The sequence below is a fragment of the Caretta caretta genome, chromosome 5 (assembly GCF_965140235.1).
Source record: "Caretta caretta isolate rCarCar2 chromosome 5, rCarCar1.hap1, whole genome shotgun sequence".
Taxonomy (NCBI): Eukaryota; Metazoa; Chordata; order Testudines; family Cheloniidae; genus Caretta; species Caretta caretta.
This window is the reverse complement of record NC_134210.1, coordinates 41,752,696-41,773,621: the sequence shown is the minus strand read 5'-3', so window position 1 is coordinate 41,773,621 and position 20,926 is coordinate 41,752,696. Positions and strand designations below refer to the sequence as shown.

Genomic DNA, 20,926 nt, shown 5'->3' with positions numbered 1-20,926 from the left:
TGAAGTGGAGCACCCATCAGGATGCTACTCGAAGAAGAACAAAGGGATTACAGGAGTCAGAAGGGAAGACGGGTGACAGGAGCAAGCAGGTTGGGGGGATGAGGGGAACTAGTCAGGGAAATGGTTTGGATCTGAGGGAGAGGCAAGCAGGTGCTGGGATCAGAACACTGGATAGGAGGACAGAGACAGGCCACTGACAACAGCAAAAGGAATCTAACACCACTACACCACACTCCCCTCCAGAACCTAGAACTGAATCCAAACCAGGAGTCCTGAACTTCTACATTTCTCTGTCTGCAAATAGATGTGAAACTCAATGTCAAATTGTGTGTGCGCACGTGATCCACACAGAGGATAACAGGCATCTACTACTACCAGTTACTCAGGTGGTAGGGATTTGTGCTGGGATCTAACTGAATCTTGCTGATGACCCAATACACATAATAGTTCCACATGACAGAATTTGTTTTTTCATGTTGGTGTCTTTTTTAAAAAACAAACAAATGAGGAATTTACTAAAAAAACACTTGTTACAAGATTGTTAAGGTTGCAAAGCACTTGTAAGTTAGAAAATACCACAATTAAAGTTGCCCATGCAAACTTAATTTGCCCCCTTATGTATGTATAATCATACAATTTTTAATTACATAATCACATGCTTTTTTTCCCTAAGACCCCTACCTCATTTATTGAAGGGCTAGCTAGTTATTCAATATTTCTTTTTATGCTCCTCATTCAAAATACGTGGCCACAAACCTTTTTAATACCCACCATCCAAACCCTGCACTGAATACAAAACTATTAATTTTCTCTTCGATGTTGCTATGGGACTCTCACTGTAGTATCTTAGTGCTTCACAATATTAATGAATTTATCAATACAACAACTCTGAGATTAAGTGATGGTATTAGCCCATTTTACAGTTGAGGAACCAAGGCACAAAGATATTAAGGCTAAAACTGTCAAAAAATGTCCACTAATTTTGGGTGCTAAACTTGAGACACTGAAGGACTGATCTTTCCAGAGTACCTAGCATTTTTATAGCACTTTATACATTCAAAACACATCTCCCAGACTTCAGTTGAAGTTGTAAGCACTCTACACTTCTGTAAATTTGACAACAAATGTCTCCCACTTGACATCCAGAAAAGAAGAAACACATAATTAGTGGCCAATTGTGAATATTTTAGTTTAAATGACTTTCCCAACATCACAAAGGAACTCTGTGGCAGAGGCAGGGATAAAATCCAATTCTCCAGAATGGAATTCTATTTCCTTGACCGTAAGACCATTTTTCTTGCAATCCCTTGCCTTATTAACTATATACTTTCCAATTCTTGCACCAAATAAGGAGTCCTACAGAAAACTTTGTCAATCACAAGAGTATTGATTCATTCTGAGAACACCATCAGTCCGATGCACAGAATGAGGTGACTGTGCCTTGGACAAAGTAGTATATAATCATGAAATCAGAGACTGTATAACAATCCACACATACAAAGGGCACATATTAAGGTTGCACATGCACCCTTTATTCTGGCATTTCTTAATTTATGACTGCTTCACTTTGCAACCTTACTGTTCTTTAAACAGTTTTTTTAAATTGTAATTTGGCACATATAATGCTGAAATCTTATACCTGCAACTGTATGTAAACAATCTTTTTACCAACTATAATATTCAGCATTAAGAAATAAAGGAAAAGGGACAAATTGCTTAAACTATGAAAACAGTTTTTATGCCCTCCCATCTTGGAAAAAAAATCAGGTACCACATTTATTTTACAAGGTACTATAAAGGCATTAGCATATCATAGAACAAGACTGAAATAATTTTACAATTAGAGCTGTAAAAAATTAAAGAAAGGCCCACTTATGAGGTATAATTACTTTGTGCCTTTGGATTTTGACTTTTTTACTTCTTCCCCTGGTTTGTCCTTTTTCAGCTTTTTATTTGTTCTTGGAATGATGTCATCAAAAGGATTAAACAAAACCTAAGGAAAAAGTTAAATATTTTATACAAATATTTAATAAGCATTTTGCTGTAATTTAGAATACTTACATCTTTAAAAAAAAGACTTTTTTTTTAAAAATTCACTAATTTGAAAATTATTTTTTCAACAATAATACATAACCCACTCAGATAAATTAATGCCAGTACATCCTACTAGAACAGAATTGTTTGAAGACAAAGAAAAAGTAGAATATTTGAATTAACCGCATACATACCTCACTACTTTTTATTTTGTGTGGATTGAGTGGTCTTTCTTCTTTGTCAATTTCTACTTCAGTCAGTCGTAACATATTGTATATGGTATCCCCAGTGATCTAAGAAATTCACAAAAGTTTTTTAAAGTTAGTTATTTCAAAGCCTATCAATTTTCAGACTGCTTGTTAATTATTCTGCAAAATTTAAGGGAATTGTTATGTAAATAATTTTGAATATATGAAAGAGGAATATTTACATTACATTACCTATGGCTACAAATATTTTAAATGCAACAAGACTCTGCTCTTTAGCAACCCGATTCTGCGTTAAAGAACTATTCAGGTGCCACAAAAGTTAGTGAAGGGAGCTCTGAATTGAAAATAAAACTAACAAAAAATTCTGTAGAATACAGAGCTAACCTACTTCACAATTTCCACATTTCCTTGAAACCATCATCATTTTATTGCTTTCATTTGCTTGGGTTGTTCTTGAATAATGATATTAGAATTGCATTTCTAAATTAACATTTTATAAACAGTAGAAAAAACAGTCTATATGCAACAATCAGGGTACTTTTAATTTTATTAGATTACTCTGAAAAAATGTATTGTAAAAGTTCAATTTAGTAGAAAACCACGGAAAATTAACTACTAAGGAAAACTACCAATTGAGATCAAGGTCAGGCATGGAAGACAGACAAAAACTAAGATGTTTTTAAATACTAAAATAACTTTGAAAGTAGCAAAATGCATTTGAGCTGTGTGAAGATAATAAGAAAACATTCTCTGAATTAGAAGTACATTTAATTGCATCTGTCAAAACCATGATTCAATTCATAACTCTATAGCGAACCTTTCCAAAAATGGTGTGCTTGTTGTTAAGTTCATCTGCACGGCCCAGTGTAAAGAAAAACTGACTGCCATTATCATGAGCTCCAGCATTTGCCATAGCAACCAGTCCTCTTCGATTAAAACGCAATCGTGAGTGGAATTCATCCTTCAAAATAAAAAGGAAGATTGTTTAGTATGCAATTTTAATTTTGCACTTGTTTAACCAGTAAACAACCACCCTAACATACATAAGGCAGAATTTCTTGTGTTTGTAAAATTTTACAATATTCTACCAAAACATCAAAAACTACTCCCAGATTAACAATGCAAACAAATACATGATTTTTTTTTTAAAAAGTGCAAGCTTAAGAGCTTCTTGTTAATCAGGCTAAGAAATGGAAAAATATTTGTCAACTTCAAAGCAATAATATAGATGTGATTTGAAAAAAAAAAAAGAAACCTAGTATTTAAACATAATCTCTATTAAGAAAAAAAAAAAAAAGACTAAAACCTGCATTTTTCTTGTGACATCAAAACTATCATATATTTAACCTAACAAAATGTTGTATTTCAGAACAAATCCAGTTTCCATTCAAATCAATGGGAGCTCTGCAACAGATTTTAATAGCACCAGTATTTCATCCTTATTATGGGCCCACTTCTTATTTGCTGGGCAAGACACAATACTTCCAAGGCAAGGTACTACTCTGAATGAGTAAAGGAGGCAGAATCAGCATTTATGTAAAGACAGGAAATTAAAAGGTTTCAGAGTAGCAACCGTTGTAGTCTGTATCCGCAAAAAGAAAAGGAGTACTTGTGGCACCCTAGAGACTAACCAATTTATTTGAGCATAAGCTTTCGTGAGCTACAGCTCAGCATCTGATGAAATGAGCTGTAGCTCACAAAAGCTTATGCTCAAATAAATTTGTTAGTCTCTAAGGTGCCACAAGTACTCCTTTTCTTTTTGCGGAAATTAAAAGTTGCCCATGCAAAATTAATCCTCCCTCCAATGCATACACATGATGATAATCTTCAAATACGAGATCATATACAATTTCCTCCCCATGCCCCCACTTCTCCCAACTGTCTCTCCTTGTTCTTTTAGCCAGCCCAACAGGTTAGCAATAGCACAGTACACAGCCAATCGATATTCCATTATGGGAAGTACTAACTTTACAGAACCAGGGCGGCCCCGACTATACACAAAGAGCACAGAAAATGTAAAGATGGTGCAAAAATAGGTGCTTGTGATTTACGTAAGTGCACACAGAACTATCAGGACAAAAAGAAAAACTAAGCACACACAAGCAGGCAAACTTCCCCAATATTAAGAATAGTCTGAAGGAAGAAAACCCTATATTTAAAGCCTTCCGTGACAACTCCTTCTCAGGTCATTTCTTGTGAGAGAAATCATCTTGAGTCCTCAAAATTATAGAGAGAATGAAATATTAGACTCAAATAAACAATCCTGGTAGAAGGAAAATGAGACCACTCCTCCCCCTCTCACATTTCAACATGGGCTCTGCACAAGCTAGGGGCCCACCCACACATGACTCAGTGCATGATCATGATTTAAGTGGGCTCCTGTTAAATTTACAGATGCACCTTAAGACCAAGGTTAGGGCAGGGGTATGAAGCTGCTGTTTTTTGTGACCAAGTCTTATAAGGCTGAACTGGGTGACAGGAATGGATCTGCGTCCAACTACGGGGGGTGGCAGAAGCATAGGAACCCTGGAAAGGGGCTATTTTTCTTCTGTTTGCATGATCATGTAGAGGGCTTCACTTGTGGACTGGGAAGCCGTGGCTCAAAAGTCCCCAAAGTCCTGGGATGGCCTTGCTGGGCAGCCCGCGGGCCTGGCATCTGAGTTACAATCCAGCGTTGCCCAGTTCTCCCTGGGTTTTCTCAGCCATATAGGAGGACGGGAAGGTAGGGGATCCGGGCTCTCCCTCTCAACCAGGTCTAGTCCTGGGCCCAAAGGGGAAGGTGCAAGGATGTCTAAGACCCCTCTTCCCGATACACCAGACCAGCTTCCCCTGGGCTACTTCCTACCTTCCCACTCTTCAGTTTGGGACATGGTAACAGCACTCTGCCCCTCCCTAGCAAAGTGTTTCCAATCAGCCTCAACAACCTAAATAGTCAAATGGGTACTTCCCAGCTCACTTCTCAATGTCCAGTTATTCTCCCTTCTCAGGGAGCAGGGGAGGGAAAAGGGTCAAGCCCCTGGCTTCCCATTTGGGTCTTACCCACAGTCCAGACATTTCTCCTTTGGACCACTCTGTCCCAGAGGCTGGAAACTGGCTTCCTGCCTCCAGACAGCCTTGCCTTCAATCTCCCTCCACAGCTGCTTGACTGTCAGAGTCCCCTTTTAAGTAGGTTCTCTATCTGGAGCATGCTCTGCAGCTGCAGAGGGGCAGAGTCCTCTTGGCCAGGACTGGTCCCTCACTTCCGTAGCCTTTGTGTGGGGTCTGTAAACCCCATCAAAGACCAGAATGGAAAGAAATCACTACCACCTGGAGATCAACAATGCAGCCACACTATTGGACAGAACTACCACAGAGGCATCTCAGTAACAATATCCTGCTCAGCCCTGATTCCATATGGTAGCCCTTGTTGGATGCAAAGCTTGAAACTCACTTTATGCAACTGAATCATTTCCAAAAAATACTATATGCAGAGTTAGCATGCAAAAAATTAACAAAAAAGTTGCATGCTAATGTTAACTTGAAAAAAAAAAAATGGTCTGGCCGACCAATCATGTGTGTTCCCTGTTTAGTAGTATAAATCTATTTGTTCATGTAATCCAGAAGAGAAACTGTCTCCTTTGAAGCCTGAGGTTAGAAAAGAACCAGAAGCCTAGGTTGATAAGAGCAATGCAGGTTTACACATAGTATACAGAGCCTTGCCTATAAACATTCCCTGTGATAAAATAATTGAACATATAGCATTAACCACTTCAGTGTTGTCTAAAAGATCACAAAATCATAGAACAAAACCTCTCTCTCATATCTAGTTCACCCTCTGTTTCAATGCAATGCTTAAGTGAGAGACAAACAGAAGAACACGTACAAAGGGGAAGTCTGTTTTTAAAGGTACCTTCTAACATATGAAGAATATAAATATTAAGAGACTGGGTGTAAAATTTTAGAAATACTCTAAACTACACTGAAGAGTTACACATGCCCAACTTGGTCTAGCCTCAGTGTGGGGGCAATGGACTAGAAGACCTTCCAAGCCTACATTCCTGATTTCTAACTTGTGTGTGCAAACACCCCAGTGAACATATGTTTAAGACAGGGCTGTGCATGGATGCTCATCAGATCTAAACTTGCACAAGTATAAGAGTATTTCTGTATCTAACTTTGGCACATGCAAATATTTGTCCATACTTTTGAATATTTGCTGCTGCCAGAATACTAGCACAACGAGTGTTGGAAAGCATTATTCAGTAATTGCAATCTGGGCAAGAGAAGATGAAGATATCTGAAAGCTATTGACTCTCCTTTTATTGTAATGTTCCACACAAGTTTACCTGGTGCTTTCTGATCTCCTTTTGCTCTATTGAATATCTAGTAGGAAAAACACTGAAATCACTTCACTGATGTTTTTACATTTAAATAACTGACACAATTTTTACACTCATTTCACCCTTTTGATTCCACTTTTCTTCATGCTCTCTTACTGTACCTTATTTTCACTTTTCCTCATGCAATTTTTGCAAATAGGCTAACACATTATATTAGTACCCTGGGTACAATACAGACAGATTTTGGAACTGTGCATGAAAAAATGCACATGCAAAAATGGAAACACAAGATGTGCAAGCAATCACTGTACATGAGAAAATATTAATTTCTTGTGTGAGCTTTGTTTTAGCAATCTCTGCTATTCGTAAAATCACTTGCAAATGAATATACAGTAATTAAAAACGAACTATACAGATACCTACCTTGAAGGGGAGCCCGTAGATTGACTCTCCACCTGACCCAGTACCAGTGGGATCTCCCCCTTGCACTATAAAATCAGGCACAACTCTGTGAAATATTGTGTTGTCATAATAACCTGCAAAGAAAAAGAATATTTACTATAAGTGTACTTTTAGAATTATGTAAAAATATCTATAGTGTAAGCAATGTGACCACCTGGAAATCCTGGACGCCCTATCATCTCAGGCATTGGCACCCTGACAGCAGGATTGTCTCGCTATGTAGACTCCCTCCTCAGGCCCTACGCTATCAGCACTCCAAGCTATCTTCAAGACACCATTGACTTCCTGAGGAAACTACAATCCATCGGTGATCTTCCTGAAAACACCATCCTGGCCACTATGGATGTAGAAGCCCTCTACACCAACATTCCACACAAAGATGGACTACAAACCGTCAGGAACAGTATCTCCGATAATGTCACGGCAAACCTGGTGGCTGAACTTTGTGACTTTGTCCTCACCCATAACTATTTTACATTTGGGGACAAAGTATACCTTCAAATCAGCGGCACTGCTATGGGTACCCACATGGTCCCACAGTATGACAACACTTTTATGGCGGACTTAGAACAACGCTTCCTCAGCTCTCGTCCCCTAACGCCCCTACTCTACTTGTGCTATATTGATGACATCTTCATCATCTGGACCCATGGAAAAGAAGCACTTGAGGAATTCCACCATGATATCAACAACTTCCATCCCACCATCAACCTCAGCCTGGACCAGTCCACACAAGAGATCCACTTCCTGGACACTATGGTGCTAATAAGCGATGGTCACATAAACACCACCCTATACCGGAAACCTACTGACCGCTATACTTACCTACATGCCTCCAGCTTTTATCCTGACCACACCACACGATCCATTGTCTACAGCCAAGCCCTACGATACAACCGCATTTGCTCCAACCCCTCAGACAGAGACAAACACCTACAAGATCTCTATCAAGCGTTCTTAAAACTACAATACCCACCTGCTGAAGTGAAGAAACAGATTGACAGAGCCAGAAGAGTACCCAGAGGTCACCTACTACAGGACAGGCCCAACAAAGGAAATAACAGAACACCACTAGCCATCACATTCAGCCCCCAACTAAAACCTCTCCAGCGCATCATCAAGGATCTGCAACCTATCCGGAAGGACAACCCATCACTCTCACAGATCTTGAGAGACAGGCCAGTCCTTGCTTACAGACAGCCCCCCAACCTGAAGCAAATACTCACCAGCAACCACACACCACACAACAGAACCACTAACCCAGGAACCTATCCTTGCAACGAAGCCCATTGCCAACTGTGTCCACATATCTATTCAGAGGACACCATCATAAGGTCTAATCACATCAGCCACAATATCAGAGGCTCATTCACCTGCACATCTACCAATGTGATATATGCCATCATGTGCCAGCCATGCCCCTCTGCCATATACACTGGCCAAACTGGACAGTCTCTACGTAAAAGAATCAATGGACACAAATCAGACATCAAGAATTATAACATTCAAAAACCAGTTGGAGAACACTTGAATCTCTCTGGTCACTCGAATACAGACCTAAAAGTGGCAATTCTTCAACAAAAAAACTTCAAAAACAGACTCCAAAGAGAGACTGCTGAATTGGAATTAATTTGCAAACTGGATACAATTAACTTAGGCTTGAATAAAGACTGGGAGTGGATGGGTCATTACGCAAAGTAAAACTATTTCCCCATGTTTATTCCTCCCCTCCTCCCCCCACGCTGTTCCTCAGACGTTCTTGTCAACTGCTGGAAATGACCCACCTTGATTATCACTACAAAAGGTTCCACCCCCCTCCCCCCGCGCTCTCCTGCTGGTAATAGCTCACCTTACCTGATCACTCTCGTTACAGTATGTATGGTAACACCCATTGTTTCATGTTCTCTGTGTATATAAATCTCCCCACTGTATTTTCCACTGAATGCATCCGATGAAGTGAGCTGTAGCTCACAAAAGCTTATGCTCAAATAAATTTGTTAGTCTCTAATGTACCACAAGTCCTCCTTTTCTTTTTGTGGACTAACACGGCTGCTACTCAAACACTAAAGTGGGACTCAGGGAACCTATTCCTGGCTCTACAACTAGCCTGCTGAGTAAATCACTTTGCTGCCCTGTGTCTCAGTTTCTCCCATCTGATAATAGTGATACTGACCACATTTATGAAGTGCTTTGAGATCTGGGGCTAGATATCATTATGTGTACAGAAGTTAGAACTTGAGTTTTGACTCAAAGACTGGTATTTTGTTGATTTTCAACTTCTGTTTCAATTTTCAATGATAAAATATCCCATTTATATGAACTGGGAAGTACCATAAAATGTGTGATCAGGTAAACATCTTAAAATTTTCAAGACAATTGTCTCAAAATTAAACACACTAATATACAATACAGAACAGTTTTCTGTGTTGCTGTACACTTGAAGGCATTGCATGTCATTAAAAGGATAATATTAATAGATACACGCTGGAAATAAAAGAAGTCATCTCCCAGATAGTCTTAATAGACCTGGTTCTCCTGTCCTGTATACTCCTTTTACCAAGAACTTTGAGTTATTACTGACGAAGATCAGCATAAAAGGAGAATTAAGTCCAATGTGTCTGTGTTTATTCTATAGTATCTCCTTATTTTTTAGACTTCTGCTCTAATATAATCATCAGGAGCTTAACTTAGTAGGAATATTCTAGCACTATATTTCCACCAACCACCACACAATCAAAGTTGTGGGGTAATTCTTAATTTCCTAACCTAAAGATTAGTTTATGTGAATTAATGGAGCTAAAAACTACATACAAGCTATATCAATAAATGTGAGAAAAAATAAACTGCATACTTCACATTATTTGTCACAATGCTGGGTTTTTCCGTGCCAATAATTTCCTATTGTCAGTTATCAAGTGTTCAAGAAATTAAGTATAACACCACTATCACGTAAGTGACTGGAAATAAAAACAGCTGGGTTAAAAAAATAAACCAAGAACATGAGAAGGCATGTTGCTAATATTGCTAAATTAACGGCCACCGTTCCGTGATAGATAAGCTGTTAGAGTATAAAAGTTCTTAAATTGACAGAACAGGGTTCTACTCTCACACTTTGAGCATGGAAGGTTTTTCCTCCTTTCATTCTTTTCTTCTCTCTCTATGACCAAAGCTTTTCATATACATCTATAATTTAGTATGGCCAAACAATGGTATTGGCTACACACCAACACTGACAAGTATTCATCAGTTTCACCTTATATGGTGCTCCAATCAGACTCTGAAACACTGAGTCTATTGTGCTTCTTGGTTTTATTATAGGGAAATCAAAACAGCTTCTGGGAGGTGAAAATTTAACTCTGCTTGACATATGTAGCAGGTCAATTAAAAAACCATGATGTTTTAAGACAATGGAGGACTTACAAATTTTATACTGTAGACAGAGATATTTCCATTTAAAATAAGCCAAGTTCAAGAAGTCTTCATATATTTCAAACATTTTTTCACCATATTAGTAATGTTGTTATTCTGACTACTGAAAACAAACTTTACTCTTTCTCTAATAATCTCATATAAAATGTGAACTTTTGCTCCCTTCCTAGCAAGCCTCATCATTATGACATAGTTATACACTATTCCGGCACTGTGTGTGTTTAGGATAGTGTTGTAAACTGGGTGCCATAAATCAGATATTCAAAATTAATTATCAGTGTAAAATTGTTACTTCATAGCATTTGGCCAATTTATGTTTCTTGAGAAGTCCCTCTCACTATTTATATTTTGGCAATGTTCAAGGTGCTGAACAAACAAATAGGAAGACAGCTGTTGCCTTGAAGAGATAAATTCAAAACTAACAAACAACCAATAGAAGGGCCAGGGAGAGAAGGGGGAAGGAAGATGAAAAACCTAATAAAATGATGCAGCAACATAGGCTAGAAGGTGGGTGGGGTTTTTTCCTAAAAATTAAAAACACAAAACTATTCTCATCTGCCCCTAAACCTAAATATTCTTATATACAGACTGGTTGTCAGTTTAAAAGATATGCATAACAGAAGTTATGGACCTGATGCAGAAATCACTAGGTGAGGTTCCTTCTCTTGTGTTAATGAAGAAGTCAAATTAGATAGTCATAATGGTCCTCCTGGCCTTAAAAACTATTAATCTAAATGTCAATAATTACTTATTTTCTTGTAAGCATCACAGCAGTGGTGGGTCTTAAAAGGAGAACTGTATTTGCCTTTCAGATGATTTCAAGGAAGGCATTCCATCTGTAACACCTGGAGGCATTTGTAGGATAAATGAGTATCCATAGCAGGCATTATTAGCAAAGCCCATTGGAGCAACACAATGAGATGAGTGGATAACTAAGGAGGAACAGATTTATTTAGGCCCATCAAGAAACTGACAAGAAACTTGAACTTGATGCCTGGAGAAAGGCAAGTGTATGGAGGGTTTCATTGGGGACGACAACATATATATCATAGGAAGGGACTGAAGCCAGGAAGATAAGGAGATGCCTGGGAGTAAATCAAGATGGGAGGTGATCCAGACTTGGACAAGAGCTTTTGATGTCTAGACAGTGTTGAAGGCTCAGACAGGAAGCCAGGGAGGAAGAAGTGGCAGGATTTGGACAAAGCATAAATATGGGGGTGAGGGAATTAAAAATAACTTCTGGGTTGCTGACTAGGAGGATAAAGATAGTGTTAATCATGACAAATTAAAGCACTGTGCTCCTTGACCTAAGGCAGAGACCCATGAAAAAGACAATTTCAATCTCTGAAGCACAAAGACATTACCTTTTTCATGGGTCACTGCCTTAACTCACGGAGCACAGTGCTCTTTTTAGTGCTTGGAGCATCAACAAATGTGGAATTCACTGCTATAATAGTCTCATCTGGGCATGGTTTCATGAGGGACTGGCGGCGTCTCCTTGGTGCATGGCTTAGCCTCTGAATACAGTCCTCCACCCGGGGGACGGACTGTATCCAGAAAACAGTGACTGAAAAGGACTTCAAGCTCATGGTGGATAACCAAACAATCATGAGCTCCCACTGTAATGCAGCTATTAAGAGGGTTAAAGCAATCTTTGTATATATAAACAGGGGATTATCAAGTAGGAGTTGGTGTTACCTCTGCATATGGCATTAGTGAGATTATTACTAGAGTATTGAGTTCAGTTCTGGTGTCTATGTTTCAAAAACAATATTGACAAATTGGAAAGAGCTCAGAAAACAGCTACAAGAATGATTTGAAGTCTGAAAAATGTGCCTTACAGCTAAAAAGGTAAGAAGCTCAATCTATTCAGATTGTCCAAGAGAAGACTGAGAGGTGACTTGATCATCATCATCTATAAGTACCTACAAGGGAAGAAGATTTCCAACAGTAGAAAGCTCTTTAATTGAGCAGACAGACAATGGCATAATGAGATCCAATGGCTGGAAGTGGAAACTAGACAAATTCAGACTAAAAAAAATATTTAGGGTAACTGATCATTGGAACAACTTATCAAGGGACTCCATCACTTGAAGTCTTTATACCAGGGCTGAATGCCTTTCAAACAGATATGTTCTAGCGGTACAAGAAATGATGGGTTTGATTTATGCTGGAGGCACAAGACGGGAGTGAAAATCTCCTGTACAGAGGATATCTACAAGAAATGGTACACATCAGAAAGGGTCTTGAGGTACCTTACCCCTAAAAGATACATAAAAGGGCTAGTGGCACCAGCTGGAAATACTGTGTAGCTACAAGAAAAGGAGTACTTGTGGCACCTTAGAGACTAACCAATTAATTTGAGCATAAGCTTTCATGAGCTACAGCTCACTTCATCGGGTGCATACTGTGGAAAGTGTAGAAGATCTTTTATACACATAAAGCATGAAAAAATACCTCCCCCCACCCCACTCTCCTGCTGACAATAGCTTATGTAAAGTGACCACTGTCCTTACAACGTGTATGATAATCAAGGTGGGCCATTTCCAGCACAAATCCAGGGTTTAACAAGAACGTCGGGGGGGGGGGGGGGGGTAGGAAAAAACAAGGGGAAATAGGCTTGAATAGAGACTGGGAGTGGCTAAGTCATTATGCAAGGTAACCTAAGTTAATTGTATCCAATTTGCAAATGAATCCCAATTCAACAGTTTCTCGCTGGAGTCTGGATTTGAAGTATTTGTTGAAGAATTGCAACTTTCATGTCTGTAATCACGTGACCAGAGAGATTGAAGTGTTCTCCGACTGGTTTATGAATGTTATAATTCTTGACATCTGATTTGTGTCCATTTATTCTTTTACGTAGAGACTGTCCCGTTTGACCAATGTACATGGCAGAGGGGCATTGCTGGCACATGATGGCATATATCACATTGGTGGATGTGCAGATGAACGAACCTCTGATAGTGTGGCTGATGTTATTAGGCCCTGTGATGGTGTCCCCTGAATAGATATGTGGGCACAATTGGCAACGGGCTTTGTTGCAAGGATAGGTTCCTGGGTTAGTGGTTCTGTTGTGTGGTATGTGGTTGCTGGTGAGTATTTGCTTCAGGTTGGGGGGCTGTCTGTAGGCAAGGACTGGCCTGTCTCCCAGGATTTGTGAGAGTGTTGGGTCATCCTTCAGGATAGGTTGTAGATCCTTAATAATGCATTGGAGGGGTTTTAGTTGGGGGCTGAATGTGATGGCTAGTGGTGTTCTGTTATTTTCTTTGTTAGGCCTGTCCTGTAGTAGGTGACTTCTGGGTACTCTTCTGGCTCTGTCAATCTGTTTCTTCACTTCAGCAGGTGGGTATTGTAGTTGTAAGAATGCTTGATAGAGATCTTGTAGGTGTTTGTCTCTGTCTGAGGGGTTGGAGCACATGCGGTTGTATCGCAGAGCTTGACATCCGATGAAGTGAGCTGTAGCTGTGAGTTTTTTATGAGAGTATCCATTTTTGAGAGCTCATTCTTAATCTTTCCCTGTTTGCTGTAGAGCATGTTGATCAGATGATTCCGCAGTTTCTTTGAGCGCGTGTGGCACAAGCTGTCAGCATAGTCTGTGTGGTATGTAGATTGTAATGGATTTTTTTACCTTCAGTCCTTTTGGTACGATGTCCATCTGTTTGCATTTGGAAAGGAAGATGATGTCTGTCTGTATCTGTGCAAGTATTTTCATGCAGTTGATAGATTTCCACTCCATACGGCTAAATGCAGTGCCTTGCATAATGACAGGTTTCAGAGTAACAGCCGTGTTAGTCTGTATTCGCAAAAAGAAAAGAAGTACTTGTGGCACCTTAGAGACTAACCAATTTATTTGAGCATAAGCTTTCGTGAGCTACATCTCACTTCATCGGATGCATACTGTGGAAAGTGTAGAAGATCTTTTATACACACAAAGCATGAAAAAATACCTCCCCCCACCCCACTCTCCTGCTGGCCACTATGGATGTAGAAGCCCTCTACACCAACATTCCACACAAAAATGGACTACAAGCTGTCGAGAACACTATCCCCGATAATGTCACGGCTAACCTGGTGGCTGAACTTTGTGACTTTGTCCTTACCCATAACTATTTTACATTTGGGGACAATGTATACCTTCAGATCAGCGGCACTGCTATGGGTACCTGCATGGCCCCACAGTATGCCAACATTTTTATGGCTGACTTAAAACAACGCTTCCTCAGCTCTCGTCCCCTAATGCCCCTACTCTACTTGCGCCATATTGATGACATCTTCATCATCTGGACTCATGGAAAAGAAGCCCTTGAGGAATTCCACCAGGATTTCAACAATTTCCATCCCACCATCAACCTCAGTCTGGTCCAGTCCACACAAGAGATCCACTTCCTGGACACTAGAGTGCTAATAAACAATGGTCACATAAACACCACCCTATACCGGAAACCTACTGACCGCTATTCCTACCTAGATGCCTCCAGCTTTCACCCTGACCACACCACACCATCCACCGTCTACAGCCAAGCTCTGCGATACAACCGCATTTGCTCCAACCCCTCAGACAGAGACAAACACTTACAAGATCTCTATTAAGCATTCTTACAACTACAATACCCACCTGCAGAAGTGAAGAAACAGATTGAGAGAGCCAGAAGAGTACCCAGAAGTCACCTACTACAGGACAGGCCTAACAAAGAAAATAACAGAATGCCACTAGCCGTCACATTCAGCCCCCAACTAAAAACGCTCCAACGCATGATTAAGGATCTACAACCTATCCTGAAGGATGACCCAACACTCTCACAAATCCTGGGAGACAGGCCAGTCCTTGCCTACAGACAGCCCCCCAACCTGAAGCAAATACTCACCAGCAACCACATACCACACAACAGAACCACTAACCCAGGAACCTATCCTTGCAACAAAGCCCGTTGCCAACTGTGCCCACATATCTATTCAGGGGACACCATCACAGGGCCTAATAACATCAGCCACACTATTAGAGGCTCGTTCATCTGCACATCCACCAATGTGATATACGCCATCATGTGCCAGCAATGCCCCTCTGCCATGTACATTGGTCAAACGGGACAGTCTCTACGTAAAAGAATAAATGGACACAAATCAGATGTCAAGAATTATAACATTCATAAACCAGTCGGAGAACACTTCAATCTCTCTGGTCACGTGATTACAGACATGAAAGTTGCAATTCTTCAACAAAAAAAACTTCAAATCCAGACTCCAGCGAGAAACTGTTGAATTGGAATTCATTTGCAAATTGGATACAATTAACTTAGGCTTGAATAGAGACTGGGAGTGGCTAAGTCATTATGCAAGGTAACCTATTTCCCCTTGTTTTTTCCTAAACCCCTCACTCCCCCGACGTTCTTGTTAAACCCTGGATTTGCGCTGGAAATGGCCCAACTTGATTATCATTCACGTTGTAAGGAGAGTGATCACTTTAGATAAGCTATTGCCAGCAGGCGAGTGGGGTGGGGGGAGGTATTTTTTCATGCTTTGTGTGTATAAAAGATCTTCTACACTTTCCACAGTATGCATCCGATGAAGTGAGCTGTAGCTCACGAAAGCTTATGCTCAAATAAATTGGTTAGTCTCTAAGGTGCCACAAGTACTCCTTTTCTTTTTGCGAATACAGACTAACACGGCTGTTACTCTGAAACCTGTGTAGCTACAAGCTCCTTCATCCTCCCATGGTGTGGTTTTCCCAAGGCAGATCATTTAATCCCCAAACCTCATTTCTTTGATCTGGATTACAGAGCTCCCACCACTCTGAAATGGCAGCACAATGAAATATTAAAAATCCCCAGATGTTTTTGAAAGAAAACAGGAAGTCATAGGCAGGGAAAGGAGAGTGATGCACAAAGTAATTTTTCAAGAGACTTCCTTGGACCGCTTGGCTATCATTTCATGAGTTTACTGAAGAACATAGTTACACATTACAAAATACCCACATAGTAAGTCCTCTTAAGTCTCTCATGTATTGTAGTTCAGTAATAACCTGCCATCTATTGGATCTGAGAAACATATTTAAAATGCTTTTTAAAATTCTTTGTCTAAGGTCTCTTTCTATAGCTTTGAAAAACGTATTTCTCAACACTTCTAGTTTTCCTGCACACTGGTAACTATATCTTAATATCAATTCCCGTGGACATTAGTGTACTATTCCTGTGATTCCTGTTTTATGAAAAAGCATAAAATGGAAGAAGTCACCAATACTGTACACTGAATAATATTAACGACAACTACTGTCCAACTCAATCATTACCTTCCATACAAAGCTGGACGAAATTTCGGCATGCTTTTGGTGCTTCTTTTGACCATAGCTCTATGTCAATATCTCCAGCTGTCGTTTTCAGTAAAACCTATAAAATATATGAAAATACACTGTTTAGTCTTATTGCACTTAAACATTTACAGGTGAAGTCTCTGATCAAATAATACAGTCACAAGTAAAAAAATTCTTCATCCAATTTTAGGAATGCAAGAACAAAATTAGGAAGTTGGTCTGGTTTTCAGTGGCAGGTATTTTAAAGTACTAGATGTCGACTATTTGTCCTACAGTTTGTCTGATACACAAGTCAAAGAATAGTTTTTGTAAGACTTTATTACCAATGGCCCACTGTGTTACATTGGGCAAGTTTCTTCAACTCTCTGTATTTCTTTCCTTTCCCTTCCCGCCTTTGTCTATCTTGTCCATTTAAGCCCAGATCCTGCAAACACTTATGCATTTGCATAACTTTACTACCAGGAGTATAGTAAAATTAGGCCCAGTCTACACTATAAAGTTAGGTCGATGTAATCTACCTTTTGTCAACCTATTTGTACATGTGCCTACACTCAATATTTTTCCTCTGGCCAATGTAAGCAGCTCATAACTGTGAAGCAGTAAAACCATCTCCTCAAATGGCCTGGAGCCACAGTCAACCTACAGAGGTTAACACAGTGAATCTGACACTGCATCAAGATACGCTAACCCTAACGGTCCTCCAGCAACTGTCCCACAATGCCCCATTCCCTGCAACAGTGACCCCGCTAGTCACAGTTGTGAACTCTACTGCCCAGAGGTCACAAGGACTGGAAGCCACCCCCTTTTATTTTTTAAATGGCTTTGCCCGATTGCCCACCTTGGTGAGCACACCTAGCAGCTCTCCCTTGTTGTGTGCAACTGCCCAACTGACAACCATGCTGGCTCCACATACTAAATGTGTTCCCACCTGGAATACACAGGAGGCCTTGCATCTCCTGGGCCTATAGAGAGAAGAGGCTGTGCAAGGAACGTGGACATCTACAAAAAGACTGCACAGGGGACACAGGTGAAGGGATAAAATAGGGATTAGCAGCAGTACTGCTTGAAAGGGAAGGAACTGAGGCAGGCATACTACAAGGTCACATAGGCCAACAATTGATCTGGTGCTACGCCAGCCACTAGGGTAACCAGCTGTCCCGATTTTATGGAGAGAGTACCAACATTTGAGGCTTTTTCTTATATAGATGCCTATCACTCCCCACCCCCATCCTGATTTTTCACCCTATGCACCACAGACCTATCACTTTTACAAGCTGCATGCCATTCTTGGCAGAGACGCCACCAGCACTCCACAGGAAACCATGGATACCTTGGAACAGTCTGCAACAGTGACCCCTGCCGTAAACAGGGGAGAAAGAAGGAGAGGACATATGGCAAGGGTGTCCAGCTATGCCACAAGCCAGGACCTGTTTGAGACTCTACCACAACCTAGTCAGTCCCATCAGAATGAGCCTTATGAAGGGGACGAAACCTCAGGTAAATGTGCACATGCATTTTTCCTTACAATGTTAAATTTAAAGATGGTGTCCAGCCCAGTCCCAAGTAAACAGGACACAGGTATCAACTTTTCATTGTTTTGTTCACATGACAAGTGGGAGCGATACAACAAATAAATGTGACCTTGTTATCTCCTTTTTATTCCCATGTAAGGAAAGGCAGGGGGTGGACATGCGGAGCAATCTGTTGAAGTATGTAGGGATGTCCCGTGTATCTTTCTCATAGAATATCAGCGTCAGAAGGGACCTCAGGAGGTCATCTAGTCCAACCCCCTGCTCAAAGCAGGACCAATCTCCAATTTTTTGCTCCGATCCCTAAGTGGCCCCCTCAAGGATTAAACTCACAACCCTAGGTTTAGCAGGCCAATGCTCAAACCACTGAGCTATCCCTCCCCCCTGAGAGAACTCGATAAAACTTTCATGGAGATGCTCTGCAATCCTCTCTCAAAGGTTTTTAGAGATAGAAGCCTTATTTCTTCTTCCATGGTAGGACACTTTCCTATACCACTCCACGATGACTTCAGCAGGCACCACTGCAGTCAACTGGGTAGTGAGACACAGGCCCGGGCAGCTTCAGAACACCAGCAGCAGCTGTGTTCTCTATGCCTTTGTCCTCTCTCAGAAGGGAGATATCAGTTAAAATCACTACCACCTATTGAAAATAGTGCCAGTACCCAGTGCCACTGTCCTATGAAAATAAGGGCCACCATTTTATTGCTTCATGCAACCAAAAATCTTAAGTCCCTCCTCATTCTCCTCCCTTCATCTCTGGCAAGCCATACTCACCCTGGCTGGGGCTGGAGAGTGGTGCTGTGCACGCCAAAGCTAAAGTATCAATAAGCATTACTTATTAAAAAATTTTATGGGAATAAGGGAAGGGAGTTTTGAGACTTATCCTTTCCTTTTTGTTGAGACTGTAAATCCAACGATACATTTGTTTTACCTGTGGCTTTCCACTGAAGCCTTGAGGGGTACCCCCTCCACACCTGCAGAATGCCTGATCATGAGAAGGAGGAAAAGGAAGAGGACTAGGAAAGATACGTTCAGCGAGATCCTACAAGCCAGTTCTGCATCGGATCACAAACAAGGGGCCTGGAAGGTAAATATGGCAGACAATATGGCAAAGGAAAGAGCTGACTGGAGGAAGGCCAATGAGTCTCAGCAAGAAAAGGAAAGGGAGATGCAGCAGGATATTGGTGGGGAGTTGGGGAGGAGCGGTTTCTCACGCAAACACACATGATGTAGACTCTTGATCTACAGGTCCAACAATCAAGGACTCACCACCCTTTGCAATCATCTGAGAACTGTAGCAGCTCTCTACACCCCCACCACATTCCACGTGGCACCATGAATCACATCCCTACTCCTACCAACTCAGCACTGGGGAGACAATAAGGACAACCACAGCTCCACATACACTGACCTGAAAGAGAGACAGTTGGTGTATGTGTAGCCAAAATTACTCCTGGGGGAATTCTGTGCTACTGCGCGCATACATAATTAATGACCCATGCATATTTTAAGTGTTTTGCACAGAAAAAAGCTTCTGCTAAAATGTTTCTGCAGTTCCACCTTTTGCCCACCAGAGGGAACTGTGGCACAAGAACAGCAGCAGCTCCCAGCCAGCTACAGAAGAGAAAGAGCTTGCCTTCTTCACAGTGACTGTCAGGCCAGGTCAGGAGACGGGGGCTATGGGAAGACAGACAGCATGAGGTGCTGGGAGGATCAGACAGGGGCTCATCAGGGCTAGTGCGGGAGGACAGACTGAGGCAGGAGCTGAATGGGAGTGGAGGTGCAGGATCACAGTGGGGAGGTAGGTGCAGGCCACGTGGTGATGGGGAGGGGGTGCAGAGCTGTAAAGGGACAGAAGGTGGCTGAGTGGGGACACAGAGACACAGACACATAGGGACAGGGGAGTGGGTGGGTGGGGGTACAAAGATACATGGGGACAGGGGAGGGAGTGCAGGACACATGGGGATGGGGCAGATGTGTCTGACTGAACAGGAGAGGCTAGCGGTCAGCGAGGGTCTGCATGGGGGAAAGCTCCCTAACTACCTTCCCCCCCCCCCCCGCAAAAAAAACCCACTGTTTCATACTTTTCCCACCCATACCCAACAACCCTCCAAGTTCACACCCAGGCTCCTTCTCAGCAATTAACTTCCTCTCCCTCAAATCCTCCATTACCCCGACTCCCCCAAGCCTTTGCACTGCTTCTGCGGGGTGTGGGAAATACGGTTCTGTATAGTAGTTTAAATGAATTATTACTCAGAGTTCTTTATTAATATGCCTAATAAGGAATCTATTTGTCAAAAAACATTTCCTGAATCTTTTTTGTTGTCTGTATTGTTATAGACATATGTGCTGACAGGTATTTTGAAATAAATGACCAAAAATAATTGAAACTGGTGTGCTTATGTTATTTTGACAAATAAAATATGCAGAATTTTAAAATATTAGGTGCAGAATTTTTAATTTTTTGTTGCAGAATTCCCCCAGGAGTTTCATTTGTGTAATGAAAGGGACAGGGATGTTTTCTGTCTAATTTTAAAGTTTCATGCTTTATTTTTTTAATTTCAGCATTGGATTTTGGCAGTTTTTGCTACACAATACAGTTTTTTAAAACAAACATCTTTATTAGTTCACAAAACA

The 20,926-nt window shown here is 41.0% G+C and overlaps 1 protein-coding gene across 2 annotated transcripts in view; it reads right to left on the bottom strand.

Moving 5' to 3' along the window:
* The window catches only part of CWC27 (CWC27 spliceosome associated cyclophilin), a 237,114-nt gene that overhangs the window by 213,314 nt on the left and 2,874 nt on the right, over positions 1–20,926 (bottom strand). For both annotated transcript variants that reach the window (XM_048850911.2, XM_048850912.2), the window contains exons 2-6: positions 16,740–16,836; positions 6,986–7,098; positions 3,061–3,204; positions 2,229–2,327; positions 1,890–1,993 (exon numbers count right to left, since the gene is read on the bottom strand). In XM_048850911.2, coding sequence (XP_048706868.1) covers positions 1,890–1,993; positions 2,229–2,327; positions 3,061–3,204; positions 6,986–7,098; positions 16,740–16,836 — 557 coding nt within the window. The remainder of the gene's footprint in view (positions 1–1,889; positions 1,994–2,228; positions 2,328–3,060; positions 3,205–6,985; positions 7,099–16,739; positions 16,837–20,926) is intronic.